Raw genomic sequence first — 17,303 nt, forward strand, 5'->3', positions numbered from 1 at the left:
CCCCCTCCCCCCTAGGGTCTTTCGCACGCTAAATACGCTCCTCACGTCCCTGCTTTGGGTGAGCCGGCGTAGCCGGGTTGCACTCCATACAGTGGTCGATCCTTTGACAAGGGAGACCTTGAAGCCCCACGCTTTGATCTATATTATTATGCTGCACAGCTGCTGCCGGCCGCCAGATGGTTCGTGGGAATGGACGTCTGGGAGACGCAGTTATTGGCAGGAAGAGCGACGTAGCAAGAGCTTCACGTCGCCTTGATGAGGGGATGGGAGGCGAGTACGACTCTGCCCTACATTGTGAGGCATACGGCAAACGTTTGGCACCGCTTTGTGGAGAGGGTGCTCCGTTCGTCGCCCTTCCATAGGGACCTGTAGCTTTGGATCCTGGCACCTATGGTGTCATTGGAGGAGCAGATGTCCTTTCAGGTCTGGCGAGAGGGGGGATGTGAGACCCTGCCGGATTTATATCCCTCTGCAACCTTCCTGTCTCATGAACAGGCGGAGGAGGCTTTCGCTCTGGGTAGAGGACCGTTCCTGCATTACCAGGGTTTGCGAGATGTGGTGAGGTCGCTATGGACACAATATCTGGAAGTTCCCCCAATGACTCACACTCTAGACGTTTTCTTGTCCTGTGGCAGGGGGCGTCGACTAATCTCACTGTTGTATGCGGCTATGCCCAGAGACTCTGCACCCCCGGTCCCCCCGGCGTGGGCAGCATTGGAAGCAGAGTTGGGAGCTCCGATTGAGCGGGATCAACGCAAGCGAATAGGGACCCTTACAAAGAAGGTCTCATGTAATGCGCGTTTTAAGTAAATACATTTTAATTTTCTGCACCGCATCTATCTCACTCCGGTCTTACTGCAGCGTTACTCCCCAGATAGAAGGGATGACTGCCCCAGATGTGAAGTAGGGGGGGGCGGGGTTCCTGCACTTGTCCTGGCGATGCCCTATGGTGCAGAGTTTTTGGGAGAGGGCGGTGGACCATATCACTGCCACTACGGGGATTTGCATTCAGCTGACACCCTTGTACTGCTTGCTGGCTTTAGTACCTAGGCCTAAGAAGAGGAAACTGGCTTATAAATTGATGCGCTTGATGCTGGTCCTAGCTAGGCGTCGGGTGGCTATTACCTGGATGGGTCAGCAGGCCCCGGAGATTCCCAAGTGGTTGAGTGATGTGCGGGAGTGGTCCCTGGCGGAAGAAGCACACAGGCAAAGCTGCAGGAGGGATGAGAGACTGCAGGAGGACCTGTTGGTATGGCGTAGGCTCTGTGCTGAGATTGGGGTCCTGGATCGCACCTCGCATAGTGAGTCGGAGGGGTTGAGTGGAGGCTTATTCTCACCAATGGATTCAGGCACGGAGGAGGAGGGTGGAGTCATCCCCGGAGCGGCGGGGGAGGTGCAGTGAAAAGTGGGTGCTGGCCCAATACTCACATGGGTTAGCTGCTGTCTGATATTTAGAGTAATGTAGTTGAAGCCTATGTTTCTCAGTCTGACCTCTGGTCGTCTAGCCGTGCCTTAATGAGTCTGTCAATGTGCATATGTGCCGTTTTTAATGCCGTGGGGGGAACGTTGATGTTTGTTCCTATGTAAAATGACAAAAATAAAGTCTATACATTTTTTTTTTAAATGTATTCTTACAGCACTATGCACTTTTATGTGCAACATTTAGTTCTATTCAGGATTTCATCCCTACAGATAGGTAATGTGTATTGTTGGCTTACATTGTTAATATGCTTCCATCCAGGTATGTTGTTTTAACTGAATGTTCGCATGTATGTATTTATTTTCTTATTCATCTTTATTTTCTGTCTTTATAATAATCCCTTGTTATAGGTAAGTAATCAACCTTTGTTTCTACTTCTTAATTTACCTCTTATCATTTTGCTGAGCCCTTTTTCTCAGTGATATTTATTTACATGTTATATATTCTTTGATGACATCATTGTTTAAGATTGGAATGACAGCTGCATTGTTGTTTTGATTGGTTTGTTAATGAATTGGCTTTTTATGATAAGTAATCTATTTACCTCTAATCTCTTATCTAATATTTGCCTTAATTCTATGATATAATTCATAACATTTTCTCTCCGCAACTTCGGATAAGTACTTTATAGACTGTGAGTACATTTTTAGATCCTATTTGAATGTACCTTATGGATTTGTTGAAACCATTACACACAGTATTTATGTGTTATTATAGTCATGTTCTACTTGCATGTTTTATATGTTCTATTTGCTTATGAAATGTCATATTTTCTCAGATGTCCAGTTATATTATATTTATTCAGTTTGATGTTATATGTTGTCTGGCAATTGATATACATGGTATACTAATATTATTACTAGCAAGGGATATATGTGCTGTACTTATACATTTGAGAAGGTAATAGTAGTTCTGCTGCTCTTCGGCTTGTTTTCTATTGAGCTATCTACACCGTCGTTGACAGCCTCTGCTGTTGCTCTTCCACGTTGACTCCCCATGCAATATGTCTCCTACAGACATCCCCTTGTGGGGTTAGACTTTGATGTTGCTCCATTTTTTCTTGAAATGCATCTGTTCCCTCTCTTCTTTTTCCTACTCTTCATCCCTTCTCTTTATCTCCACTTTAATTCTGGGACATCTGCTTCATTTTGTTTTGGAACATTTACTATATTTCCTTTAGTTCTTAAGTATATTTTAACTGCCTTTGTACTCTTTTATCAGAATTATTCAGTATTTATATCCCATATATATCAATTTCTGGCTTAAATATAGTTTCCCTTAATGATATGGGTTTGAACCACTCAGTTAAGAGGACCACCATTTTAGATTACTGAATGTGGTGATATTGCCATACTTCAAGAGACTAAGATAGGTTTTAAAGAAACTCTTCTCATGAGGACAGATTGTGTACTAGAAGTTACATGCTCCGAATCTTCCGGGAAGAAAAATGGGATTGGTACCCTTATCTCTAAAAGCTCTGGTTTGTCTATAGTTGCAGTCGAACATGATACCAACGGTAGATGGTTACTTCATCTAACTAATGGTTTGGATGATCTATCTATCATGAATTTATATGCTCCAAATATAGATTAGAACTGAAAGGATGTTTACCTGTGCACACCCTAATCAATACTAAGTACACTTAGCTTAATACTTTTCAACAACGCGTGCGTGCTGTTTGGTGGAATGGCAGCCAGCCTAATTCAATGACCAACAGCTAGTGGGAAAACCACTAGTATACCAAACGCACTGCAAAAATCATTTAAGAGTATGACAATGAAATCACATGAAACTGTACATGTTGATCACAAATTAGCCAATGAAAGATTAAAATTTGAGTCATGAATAGATCAGCTTTCGTATTTATTTTCATTTTCATAAATTACATGAAAATTTATTTTAAGCTGCAGAACTTTTTCCTATACTGCAGAAAAACTATTTACACTGTTGCTATTAACAAGACAATGTAAGCATTGCTGTCAATATTGCAAAAACTGGTGATTATAGATTCATTATTTTAGTTACACAACCAAAAAACAAATTTGTTGAGGCCCAATGCATTTCGGGTAGATCCCTTCTTCAGGGGTACTGCAAAAATGACGAGGGAAACAAAGAAAAACATTAATAAACATCATATCAGGAATTCGTAAATACATACTATTACATGTAATTTAGAAGGTGCATGTTGCTTCAATATCCAAGAACTATTACAACTGTGTTCAATGGACAAAACCTTATGTGTCTACTCAAGGTCAAAACAAAAAGAAACAGCAAGAAAAGCAACCACCAAGGGCATCTGCATGCATAAAAGTGCTCGTAAACTGTGCGCCTGTGTTCAACTAGATTCTAACAATTAACATGATAGTGAGCTGTGACTGACATCACCACAATGGACAAGTCCTAATCATCTAAGACTCACTGCGTTTTTTCAGTTGTGTTAAACTCGTCTGTACTGGAGCCTTAAGGAGTATATGAGTCGCCTCACATTAAATGAACATCAAAATGAAGGATATAAATATAATGTAACGCTAAGCAACTGGACAAGTACCAACATCTAGTGTCTTCCCGTGAAAAACCTTCACATTGACACTTACTGTAATGTGTAATGCGTAGGAAATCTTCTCTCTTTAGTAGTAAATGGAACAACTCTCCCAGGGTATTGTGTTAAGCCAAAATCTACAACGGGTCAAGAAAACACAACTCTCCTCAGTATAATACCATGCTGTTGTAACTCGAACCTGTAATAAGCCGTATTGGCACACTTGTGATACTACACAATAAGAAAACTCACCAAATGTAACTGTACCAGACGAGTGTAAAACTCCGAGGCAATAGAGATTGTTTCTCTCAGTAGTGGGATTGAGGGCTAGTGTCTTTCAAGGCGCTGCGCTGGGTAGAAATCTGCTACAAGGCAAGAGACCCAACCTCGTCTTAATGTCATGATTCACCATTATGTCTCTAATCTAAAATGAACCTAAGTAATGCTACAGCGTTACTACACGAAGAAAAAACTCACAGTGTGCAGCTGCACTCAGCTAGTCTGGAGCTCCGTGGTAGTTCAAATGAATATATCCAATTCAGAAAGACTCGATCAGTAATGTAATACAGAAAAACCTTAAGCATGTGCCCCTCATCGTCAAGCGTAGCCTCTTGATTTACTGTAACACGAAAAGGATGTTAACAAGCTTTAAAAAAAATAAAATAAAAGCGTGTTATTGTCAATGCTGATCAAAACGTCTAGGTAATTGATGCTTTGTTGACTTATGGCATGCGTAAATTTAATTCTCTCATGTTTATTGTTCAATTCCAGAATGGCATCTTCCAATAGATCTTTCGTGTTGTTCCAGATACGGAAAATGTCATCTATGAATCTTACATAGAATACCAAATTAAGTCTCCATATCTCTTGATTGTAAATGTTGTCGTTTTCAAACTGAGCCATGAACGTATTAGCGTAAGCAGGGGCCCCCGAAAAGCCCATGAAGGTCCCGCTTACTTGCAGGTAAAAATCTTCTTGCCATTTCAGATAACTGTGTTTTAGGCAGAAAATGAGCAACTCCAGCAACAGGACTTTATTGACTGCTAGCTCAGGCAGCTGCTAAAGGGCCCATTCACAGGCCTCAACTCCCTCCTTAAGTGGTATAGATGTATATAACGATGTGACCTCAATAGTACACATCAGCCAAGATGGGTTGCAATCGTCTTGTACCTGTTGCAGTAAATTCAGGAAATGTATGGTGTCTTTCACATAACTCCTCCATGACTGAACACATTTTTGAAGAAAGTGGTCAATAAGTTGACCTGCTGGTGCGAAGATTGACTCACAACCAGATACTATTGGCCGGAATGGTGGATCAATAAGGCTTTTGTGTACCTTCGGGAGCATGTACAGTTTGGGCCTTCTAGAGTATTATACCGTCAGATAATTCCGTAGTGGTGTTGTAATCCAAGACATCTGTTTCCAGTATTTGATTGAGAGTATCTGTGAATCTTATGGTGGGATCCTCATCCAATTTGATATGTGGTGGTGTCTGTTAGATGTTCAGTGACTATGTTGACATAGAAACTGGAGTCCATAATGACAAGGGCACCGCCCTTGTCCGCCATTTGAAAAGTTATTTGTTCATCATTGCTCAGTTTGCGCAGAATGTCCATCTCATCTTTCCTGAGATTGGGTGTAACCCGAGGGTGTAGATTCAGTTTGGAGAGATCATGCCGTACCAAAGACTCAAAAGTATCTAGGATTTTATGTGATCCTGGCGACATGAATATACTTTTAGGTTTGAAAACTTTGAGTTCAGGATCTTCAATGTCAGGATCGGGTATGGAAATATAGATTATCCACTTTTCTGGCAAGCTATAACTAAAAAACTCACTGACATTCCACAAAATTCAAGAACAATTGTTGGAGGCTAATCTCCCTTTTTATCCTACTTTTGATAGACACTCTGACTTTAAGTTTTGACCTCCTAGAGCACACAAACATATGCTTAATATGTGAGCGTCTCAACATCTCTTAGATGCATGGAGATTACACAATCTCACGGGTAGCAATTTCACTTTTTTCTCCTCACTGCATTCTAGTTACTCTCGTATTGACTGCCTATAGGTTGACACCTCTCTCTTAAAACATACTATAAAATGATGGTTCATCCATTTGTTGTTTCTGACCAAGCTGCAGTCTCCTTAACCATCCACCATCTTACGAAAACTGAAGGCCCTCATAATTGGCGTCTAAATACAGAAATCTTAGAAGATAGTGATGAGGGCAAAGAACTTAACGACAACAATTAATAATTTTTTTAAAGATAATAAATCCTCAGTGGACTCTCCAATAGTATTGTGGAATGCATTTAAATGTCCCATAAGGGGTCACATCATTAAAAAAATGGCCAAAAGAAATAGCGACATTAAGGATTCTCTTCAGCCTTTGGGAGATAACATTAAATAGAAAGAAGAGTTATATAGACATACTAATGACAAACACTCTTGCAGGATATAAAACATCAAAAATACTCTTTTAACTCCATTGTCACTAAAAGACCTTATATTGGAGTACATGCTTAAAAATTCCGTCAACTCTTGTTACGGAATAAAGCTTGTAAGATGTTAGCTGCTACTCTAAAATATCAGAATACGAATACCAATTCTACCCATGTTACTCATAATACTGATAAAACCGGCTCGAAAAAGTTTCATACCCAAGAAATCGTTAGGGTCTTTCGGTAATTCTATGAAAATCTATATACCCCTCAGGATCCATGTACCAAGAGTGCCTGCCAACAGTTTCTTAATTCACTCCCTACTAATACTATTTTGCATGCCGATATGATTGAGCTGAAAAAATCAATTGATACTGATAAGATTATTCAAGCTATTAAAGGTACACGTTCTTGGAAAGCTCCCAGACTGGACGTGTTTCCTATTTCCTTTCATAAAACAGTTACTTCTTCAATAATTAATTATCTTAAAAAGATTTTCAATAAGTATGTTCTCTCCGGCAAGGTTTCAGGTACGGCTGCTGAGGCTACTATTGTAGACATACTAAAAGAAGGTAAAGATCATTCTGATCCAAAAAACGTCTGTCCCATTTCTTTATTAAATATGGAAGCAAAAATCTTAGCAAAATGTCCAGAAAGTCATATTCCTAATGTTATCCAAGATTCCCAAACAAGTTTTGTCAAGGGATGGCTTGCCAGAAACAACATCCATACTTTTTGACATAGTTTAGAAAAAGCAAAACTTTCTTCTTTCGCTTCGGTGGCGATTGTCCTTGACGCCGAAAAGGCTTTTGATAAAGATTCTTGGCGTTTTTTATAAGCAGTGTTAGAATCTCATAACCTTGGTGACTCTTTTATTGATATGGTTATGGCTCTTTATGCACAGCCAAAAGCTAATATTAGAATTAATGGTACAACCTCATCTTTTTCTAATGTCTGCAAGGCACTAGACAAGGGTGCCCTCTCTCTCGCCTTCTTTTTCTCATATCCATTGATCCACTTCTTTGGTAACTTAACCTGAACCTGGATATTAAAGGTTTCCAATTTGATTTGTATACACTTAAAAGGGCTGCTTATGCCAACAATGTCCTTATTTTTTCAGAAGATGTTGAGTCAGTGATCCCTGCTATCTCTAATATTATTAGTGATGTCTTGGTCATCTCTGGTTATACTCCTAATAAAGAGAAAACAGAATCGTTCCTTTTAAATTCTTACTGCATTCCTTTCCATATGGGTCATTCAGGTTTTAAATGGCAATCTACTCATATTAAATATCTAGAGATCTGGTTCTGTGAGGATCTTTCAGATATCATCACTTATAATGAATCTAATATCATAACTAAAGTTAAGAATCTTTTGTCCTCCTGGTTTCCTAAATACATTTCCTGGTGGGGTAAGTTACAAACTCTTAAAATGATGATAACACCGATTGCTAATTTTTTATTTTCTATGGTACCTATCAAGCTTTCCTCTGCTTTTTTTCAGGAGATTGATTTAATCACTTCAATATTCTTAAGGAATTATAAGAGAGCTAGAATTCCTTACAAACACATTAGGAAACCCTATGTCATGGGTGGCTGCAATCTCCTGGATTGGAATCTATACCAAAAATCTTTTTGTCGTCTCCAGGTGCACTCTGATTCTTACTAGATTCCCAACATAAACTTCCTTGGATTTGTATTGAATAAGAGTTATCCCCTCCTTTTTCCACTTCTTCCTTACTCACAGCCTCTAAACTTGTTTGAGCTCATTTTCAATTTATTGTACCAGGCACAGCTAGTGCATTACAATATATTGATAAGAAATTATCCAAATCTATTCATAAATCAGGATGGTCCATCTTTATGGTTTAATCCTACACTTCTTACTGACATTGATTCTCTCATTGCTCTCACGTGGGCGGCCGAAGGTATCAGACTAGTGAAAGACCTCTATGATACTAATCATGATCCTCTTCCTTTTTCTTCCTAACCAGCACATATAATCTTGGTAACATGGATTTTTATTCTTTTTTTAAACTAAATGTTAAACTCTCTAAACTAACCCTCTCAATAGAGCCAGTTATTGTCTCACTTTTGTCATTGTGGATACATTCAGGTCTTACCGCTTCTAAAATGTATACATTTTTATCTACTCCACTGCCTTCACACCCTACAATTACTTATGTCAAATGGTCCCACCTTTTTGAAGATGAGATTTTTAAACATATTTCACAAGTCCCTTGGCAACTGATAGGGAAATAGTCTCACCGTAATAAAATTGCTCCTGCATTAAGCCAATCTAAATTCTTCACATGAAACCTTCTACATTGGACGCCTGCTCATTTACATAAGTTGAAGTTCTAAGATTGTGTTAAATTTGTTGGAATTGTAATTTAGTACCAGGCACCCATCAACATATGTTTTTTTTAATGTGTGTTATTAAACTGTTTTTGGGGCCTGATACAGAAAAATGTATCATTAATTTTTAATACATCCCTTTACCTATGGTTTTGATAGGTCCATGGGCTACAGTTACTCCTTTACCTCTTCACAACACTGATTTGGATCTCTTAGATTTAGTCTTATCCATGGATTTTTATTCTTTTTTTAAACTAAATGTTAAACTCTCTAAACTAACCCTCTCAATAGAGCCAGTTATTGTCTCACTTTTGTCATTGTGGATACATTCAGGTCTTACCGCTTCTAAAATGTATACATTTTTATCTACTCCACTGCCTTCACACCCTACAATTACTTATGTCAAATGGTCCCACCTTTTTGAAGATGAGATTTTTAAACATATTTCACAAGTCCCTTGGCAACTGATAGGGAAATAGTCTCACCGTAATAAAATTGCTCCTGCATTAAGCCAATCTAAATTCTTCACATGAAACCTTCTACATTGGACGCCTGCTCATTTACATAAGTTGAAGTTCTAAGATTGTGTTAAATTTGTTGGAATTGTAATTTAGTACCAGGCACCCATCAACATATGTTTTTTTTAATGTGTGTTATTAAACTGTTTTTGGGGCCTGATACAGAAAAATGTATCATTAATTTTTAATACATCCCTTTACCTATGGTTTTGATAGGTCCATGGGCTACAGTTACTCCTTTACCTCTTCACAACACTGATTTGGATCTCTTAGATTTAGTCTTATCCATTGCTATTACAATTATACGTACTGAATGGAAATCTTTTAATCTCCTGTCTTATCATACCTGGTGGGCATTAGGTTTTGTATCTTCGTGAGGATCATACTTTTGTTGAAAAGAAGCATTACTCACCTTCAATTGCTAGTAATGTTCGGCAGTCTTTGGATAACTATATGAATTTGTCTTCTCAGGGGTTGGTATTTATATTTATTCATTTATGTATTTATTTGAGTTTTATATAGTGCTGGCTAGACCTGGAGGTACCAAAGCGCTTTAATAAGGAAACAGTGTGACAAGTTACACAAATATTCTCAATTTATTACAGAATGATTACATATTCAATGCAGGAGTAATTACCAAACGCAAAGATCCAAAAAGGCCAGGGAGAGCAGGGAGTCCACATGAAGGAGACAGCAGTGGAGAAAGAGACAAGACATATGTCTGAAGTCCGGCAGGGTAGGTGACGGCCATAGTGGTGTGCCAGAGCCAGTCTCCCCTATAGCTGGTGGAGCAGCTCCCCTGGGAATCGGTCATGCGGAAAGATGAAGAATACAGAAACCCTTCAGGCCCAAATACCAGCTGTCTATAAAGTTAAGGAGAGATACGTTAGAATATGAAAATAAATGAATGCCTGTATACCACTTATTTCTACTCTATTCCCATTACCTTATTTTAACTATTGCATTAGCAGTTAAGCAAAACACACAAGGTTTAGTTTAAAGCAGAAGCATATGCATTAGCATGTGAAGTTTGAAGCAGCTATTTCAGATGTTACTGCGTAGCTGCAAAAAAGAATTCCCACCAAAAGCAAAAGGCGTCATACTGCGTAGACGCAGTAGACGCATGCGCAGAAGAGTTCCCCCGTTTTCGGCAGCCATATTAAGACACTCGGGTTACTTGTTAGTAAAGCACATAGGAAAGCTTCCCCTAGATACTGAAATGTTGTGTGGTGCAATTATTAGTACTTATAAAAACATGTTGGTTAAAAAGTTATATGTTATTTCGAGAGGATTGAATCCAAGCAAGTTTTGTTACATATGAAACCTTGCTCCATCATCAATTTCCCCCTGAGAGCAATTTCTGGGGTTATATTTTATAATAACGTTACTGCATTCTTGACTTACCTTCTTTTTAGTCATTCACTCGCTCCATATCTTTAGTACACCTGGAATCAACAGGTGGGACTTTCTCCATTGTTGCTTTTGCAGTGTAGGATTTTAAGTATTTTCATCTTTAAATTGGGATCTGTGTTAAGAATTGTGAATTTTCAAGCTGTCCAATGTCAATAAAAGTATTCATTATAAACTATCGGTCTGATATATGTTAAGAGCAAGCATATATCTCCATGTAGCTATCTCCACAGAAACAAGCTAATCCCTTTTATCTACCCCGCAATAACCAGAGCTGATTCCTAGGCCCTCTGTGTGACGTCTATAGTTGGTCCGTGCTTATTATATTGAATGTATCAGCATCTCAGACTCTGCAAAACATGTCCAAGGGTCTGATTTTATTAGGACGATGTTGATTTAAATGAATCGCCCAGTATTTCATTAGCTTCATCTGGCTCGATTCAACAAATACAGAAAGAGGCAATATTTTAAATGGTAGGGTTGTGCGTGTCTGTTTCAGTTCCGGAGACACTGCCAGCTAGCGGGCTATTAGTTTGGATGATGCAATCATTCACGCCTGAAGAACTGATTGATTGTGAATAACCTTTTGATGTATTTCTCCCTCTTAGAATGAGCAATTAGAATATGGTACACGAGCATGAGAGCAGCAGTCACGTTAGGAGAATGACCTGTGATGACCCAATTCCTATTCTGTTCCTGTTTGTGAAACAGATCAGAGAGAGGACGATAGAATGAAGGAAGATGCAAAATGTTCAGGGTCACCAGAAGCTTACAATGTACTTTCTAAAGGTTAGTGTAATGATAGCCACCACAACGCTCAAAGGGTGTGGAGATTCTTTTCCTTTTTACTTGAAATTCAGATTTTCCCTACTCTGTATTTTCCAAAGATATAACTAATTTCTGCTGTCTCCTTGCAGTGGCGCACTATGTGCTGTCTAAGTCCAAAACAAGTGTCTTTACACCATGGCGCAAGGAGATCTACGTTATTGTCAGGTCTTTTTTTTGTGCAAGAAGGGACGTCTTCTTGCTCAAAAACAATCCTTAGTCCTAATATTACTCCTCTGTGTGTGCTGCAGAATGTAGCATACATAGAATCAGGAAGTCACAAGGAGAAATAAAGACATTTCTCCTTGTTGCATCTTACCGGTCAAGGTGTAGCATTTGACGCATTCCCAGGTTTACTAGCTTTAGTAAATCAGGGAATACACCTAAATCGATGGGAGAATGCATGGGAATGTCCATGCTGTACCAATGGAACTCCTTCCCAGCACAAGGCATCAATATGCACTACCTTGTGGTACTTTGTATTTACTCAACTATACAAAGTGAATCAAAAAGGGTTTTCCATTGCTAAATAAATACCAAAAATACCTTTGCGTCAGGAGTGCGCCAAATGAGTGACACAACCCTGATGCTAAATCTTACTAAATCCGCCCCCTAGTGTATAGTTCTGGATCAGATGTGGCATTGTTGGAAGGAGAGAGAAGTGGCAAGTTCTATTGGAACGTGCGTTTTTAGTCTCATCGCATATCTGAAAGCCATTGGGAGATGTAAAGAAGTGGCCATAGTGTATATATGTTTACGCCCTGCTATCATTAACTGGATTAAAACCCTCCAGTTGGCCCACAGTGTGTGACAGATCTGTTCACTTATTCCATGCCTGTTAGTGATGACTGGTTTATTCGCTGCACAATGCTGGTGACGGACATCATTCATCGAATATATGCCTTAATTAAATGTAGGAGGTGTAAAATACAAATGGCTGCTGATCTCTTACCCCCACATGCATCATTGTGTTTTGTATTCGCAAACGGTGCGAATCGGTAATTTTGACCGTTTGCGAATGCAAAATTCAATTCTGGGATGCATCATCAAAATTGCGAGAAATCGCATTTTAAGAATTCGCATATCGTTTGCGAATTCGCATATCATTCGCAAAGATAAGGAATCGCATTTTTGCATGGAAAAATGGCATGCATGAAAAAATGCTATTTGCGATTCTGTAAAAAATCGCAAATAGCATTACCTAAAATAAGAAGAGCTCAGACTTGGTGTTATTTTTTTCCTAACCAAAGTCTCATGTGATTTCCATCCCTCTTAGTATATAAGGCACACTCTGACCATTACATTTCCTTTCACCATGGCTGCAGTCATAGTCTTGGCACGCAGGCGGAGATTGAGAGCTGCATTGAGGCGCAGGGTAGTGAGTGAAAGGATATTTAGGGTGCGCATTAATTTATTTGGTCAGACTGAGGCAGAAATTTATGACAAGTACAGGTTAAATGTTGATTCCATACTGGAATTAATTGATGATTTGGATCCTATACTACAGAGGCCCACCCTAAGAACACAAGCCATTCCTACTCATGTCCAAGTACTTTGTTGCCTACATCTTCTGGCTTCTGGTTCATTTCAAGGTGTGATTGCCATTGCTGGGGGGGTGTCACAGAGTTCCCTTTCAAGGTTTTTCAGAAATTTTTTAAATGCTATGTTGTTGAGGATCAGGCATTACATAGTTTTTCCAAGTACTCAGCAGGAACTTTTACAGACAAAGTTGGACTTCTATAATATGGCTCATTTTCCTCATGTAATAGGCTGCATAGATGGTACTCATATTCCCATATGCCCACCTTCTCACAATGAGTACATTTTTAGGAATAGAAAATTGTATCATTCATTGAACATTCAAGCCATTTGTAATTCAAAAACCATAATCACAGACCTAGTTGCTAGTTTCCCTGGAAGTGCTCATGACTCCTACATATTTAAACAGAGTGCCATATTTACAAAGTTGGAAGCTGGACATTTTGGAGATGGATATTTACTGGGTAAGTGATCATTTTTTTTTTTAAAACTGTACAGAGAAATGTTTTGACAGGTTTTCAAACCACTGAAATGTTGATAATGTTTCCATAGGTGACAGTGCTTATGGTGTGAGAACATTTATCTTGACTCCTTATCTGAATCCAACAACCCGCAAAGAGCAAAATTATAACCAAGCTCATATGTCTACCAGAAATGTGATAGAGAGGACATTTGGAATAATGAAATCCAGATTCAGAATACTTCATAAAACTGGAGGTGCATTGCAGTATCGGCCTGATGTTTGCTGTAAAATTGTTGCCACTTGTGCCATGCTGCACAATGTTGCCATGAAAAGAGGGCTTGGATTGGAATTTGAAGACAACATCCCAAATAACCACAATCAACCAAACCAACCCCAACCTAGAATCAATGGTCCTGATGCTGCAGAGGGAAGGAGAAGAAGAGCAGAGATAACTCAGCATTACTTTTAAATAAAGGTATGAGACAGGACAAACATGCATGTGCTGTAACTTAGGTATTTATTGTTTTTCAAATGAAAGTGAATGTGTGCTTCCATTCCAACGTATGTGGTATTTTGAAACAAAAATTTCATTTGAATAAAATCTTCAAATGTATTAATATTGTCAACCATTAACTGTTAAAATAAAGGTTCACAAAATATTCACATATGAATCACTTTTTCCTTGCTCTTAACCCCAATGCCTTAACCTTCACAGGGTTTGAATTTTTGTTTTTGCAGGTGTCTTTGGCTACATTTCTGACACTTCTTCTTTCTGAAGGTGGTTTGATATTTACATTTGCATTGTCTGAAGAAGATGCAGGGAATGCAGACACTGGTTGATAGATTGTACTTGGGCCTTGATGGTGGTCTGAAATGGGGCCTTGCATTGATTTCATGCCACATGCCAGCTCACCATAACATTTCATCATTTCCTTTTGGAAGCCAATTGTTGTTTCAATCAATTTAGAAGTATTACTGCACATTCTGTGCATGGCTCTTGTGCTTGACTGCGTACTCACAACTGCTCTTTGCAAAACTGCACCCTGGTCACCATGCATTGCTTGACTTAGTGTCTCTATTGCAGAGGTCATTCGTTCCATTTTGTCTGAAGAGACATTGACCATGTTGACAAGTGCAGAACTAATATTGTGCATGTCTTTGGCTATATTGGTGATTTTCCCCTTGATAACCCTTATGTCCTTGCCTTGCAGGCGCTGTACTTTTAATAACTTCCTCTCAAGGACACTGCCATTTACAAAGTCATCCATTGATTCATGAGTTTGTGAAGGAGCTCTGCGACGCCGGAAGAATTGTCGCAGTCTTTGACGCCTGCCTGGGACCCTTTGTGCAGGCTCTGCATTCAGTGTTGTATTTTGAACTGCAGTGTCCACATTTTCCTCTGCCTCAGATTCAGTGTCTACCAGTCGACGCAGTCTGCGTCTTTGATTTTGTGGTTCCACAGTGGGTGAAGGTGGTGGGTCAAAGTTATTTTCTGCCTCATTTAATAAGTCTTGTGTGAAAGACTCTGCAAATTGAATAAATTCTGCATCCAAATCAGCATCTAAAAATGAGACAGTGGGAGTAACCTGTTAGAAAAATATTCCCAATGCCTGTTTTTCTTTCACAGATTAACATATGACACTGCTATATTGAGGCATGGATGACAAATTATCGTGGAAGTGAATGTACCTATTGCTAACAGTGATCCTGTTGTCTGGACAGCAATAAAAGAATATTTGTGAGGAAAACTACATGTCCCATGATGCCATTCTTTCATCTTAAATTTACAATATTTATTATGCACTTTGGCAAAACATGTACTTTTGACATTTGTAACTTTACAGATCTAATCACAAGTCATGCACTCAATGACATTATCCTGTTTTTAAAAAAAATTACCTTGACTTGTTCCAGGCTGCTCTGAGGTGTCAATGTCATACACTCCAACAACTGCTTCAGTAGGTAAAGTCCCCTCTACTAGTTCATCCCAAGGGGTAGTTGGTATGTCTTTTGGTGTACCCCCACCAGTTTTCCTTCCAGATTTGATGCGTGTCGCAATCTTCTCCTTTGCTCTGCTGCGCAAATCGTACCATCTCTTCTGGAGATTACTGATGTCTCTGTGGGCGACACCTACAGCATTGACCTTTGCCTGTATTGTTAGCCAAATTTTTCTTTTCGTTGCCTCAGGTATTTTCAGTGAACTTTTTCCAAAAAGTTGGTCATGCTTAGCTGTGACTTCTTCAATTAGAACCTCAAGTTCTTTGTCACTAAATTTGACTTTCCTTTTCCTGGGCTGCTGCTGCTGTTGCTGCTGCTGCTGCTGCTGGGGCTCCAAAACCACATTGCTTGCCTCCATAATCTCAAGAGAAATCAGTAACCTGTCCAGCAGCTTCCACACACTCCCCAAACTGCCAAATTCAAGTTCGAAGTAGCCCACAGGTGTCTGTCATTAGTTTCAGAGGCAGCCACACTGCAATCACTTGAGTATTCATCATGTGCGTCTTTTCCTTATTTGCGAAGTCGCACAATGCGATTTCGCACATAAGGAATCGCATTTTCCTTGCGATTCGGTAAAAATTGCGATTTTTACCGAATCGCTAAAAAAATGCGAATTAATTGATGCATCCCATTTTGCGAATTCTTATTTGCGATTCCTTATTTTTCGCAAATAAGAATTCGCAAAATGACACAATGATGCATGTGGGGGCATGTGTTTCAACATTTGTATTGATGTGGGCCAGAAATTATATGTATGAACTTGCATAACTTTAATACCCCAGTGAAGCAAAGGTCTGCTTTCCCTTACTTACCTATTTATTGAAAGTAGTTTGTTGCTTCAGTTGTTTCCAATCTGTGGATTGTGAACTAAAGATTGATCTTGATGGTGTGACAGTCTTTCCAGGTTCAGTTGCCCGGATGTGTGGTGGGGTAGTTGTTTTGGAACCAGCCAAGCTACTTGTACTGTGGTATAGTGGTATTGTAAGTGGTGGAAGCCTGAAGTGCAGTGTCCTGATTTCTTTGTATTGCTTTAATTTAGTGTGCATGTATAGCAGTCCTTTTCCTTGAAGGCTCTATGAACAACTTAAAGTGCCTTGAACATTGATCTTCCTGCTACAGGTAGCCAAGGGAGTCATAACACGACTGTAGTCATGTGTTTTCTTGGGCACAGAAGATATCTTGCAGTATTATTTTGAATGAATTGTATTTTACTCATGATGAATTATTTTGAGTGTGAGGATGACTTGCAGTTTCTGTTGTCGAATGTATGTGAAGATGCTAAGTATTGTTTCTATTGTCTAGAGATCAATTTGTTTTATGTTGTTAACATATGGTATTGAATATAAAATTGAATTCATGGCTTCTGACTTCTCTTGATATTGTTAGAGGAGCCTCGTGTTCCTTTGGTCGTATGCTGGTATGCTGGTATTTTTGTCATTGTCCACAGGTGGTAAGCTCAGTCTTTGTAGTATTTAGCTTCAGATCGTTATTCATCATACATTTGTTTATGGCCTGAAGGCAGTCATGAAAATTTAAATAGTAGAAGTCTTCCAGGACATCCATTTTTTTAAATGATTTGGGTGTTATCTACAGAGTTGTAACATATGAGGTTCAATAGTATAATCAGGTTTGGTAAGTGGGTTAGGTAGTTGAATATCACAGGGAATATGATTAACCCCTGTGAGACGCCACAGTGTTGTTTGTGAAGAGCTGAAAAGAAAAGTGGTATAA

At 39.2% G+C, this 17,303-nt stretch overlaps 1 protein-coding gene and 1 long non-coding RNA gene across 2 annotated transcripts; one reads left to right on the forward strand and one right to left on the reverse strand.

The window, feature by feature from the left end:
• The first annotated feature begins 13,362 nt into the window (after positions 1-13,362).
• Positions 13,363-15,322, forward strand: LOC147751105 (uncharacterized). Its single transcript, XR_015295536.1, has 3 exons — positions 13,363-13,575; positions 13,664-14,049; positions 14,786-15,322. It is a non-coding gene; the product is annotated as an uncharacterized LOC147751105 (long non-coding RNA).
• On the reverse strand, positions 14,044-16,017 carry LOC147751106 (uncharacterized). Its single transcript, XM_086918969.1, has 2 exons — positions 15,474-16,017; positions 14,044-15,135 (listed from the first exon to the last, which is right to left on the reverse strand). The coding sequence occupies exons 1-2, from the start codon at positions 15,928-15,930 to the stop codon at positions 14,246-14,248; spliced, it is 1,347 nt and encodes a 448-aa protein (XP_086775095.1). The 5' UTR covers positions 15,931-16,017; the 3' UTR covers positions 14,044-14,245.
• Between the last annotated feature and the right edge of the window lie 1,286 nt (positions 16,018-17,303).

The sequence above is a fragment of the Lissotriton vulgaris genome, chromosome 1_1 (assembly GCF_964263255.1).
Source record: "Lissotriton vulgaris chromosome 1_1, aLisVul1.2, whole genome shotgun sequence".
Classification (NCBI taxonomy): domain Eukaryota; kingdom Metazoa; phylum Chordata; class Amphibia; order Caudata; family Salamandridae; genus Lissotriton; species Lissotriton vulgaris.

Coding starts and splice junctions, on each gene's coding strand:
- LOC147751106 (XM_086918969.1), bottom strand. CDS start 15,930: ATGGAGGCAAGCAATGTGGTTTTGGAGCCCCAGCAGCAGCAGCAGCAG. Junction 15,136..15,473: donor GCAGCCTGGAACAAGTCAAG/GTAATTTTTTTT, acceptor TCTCATTTTTAG/ATGCTGATTTGGATGCAGAA.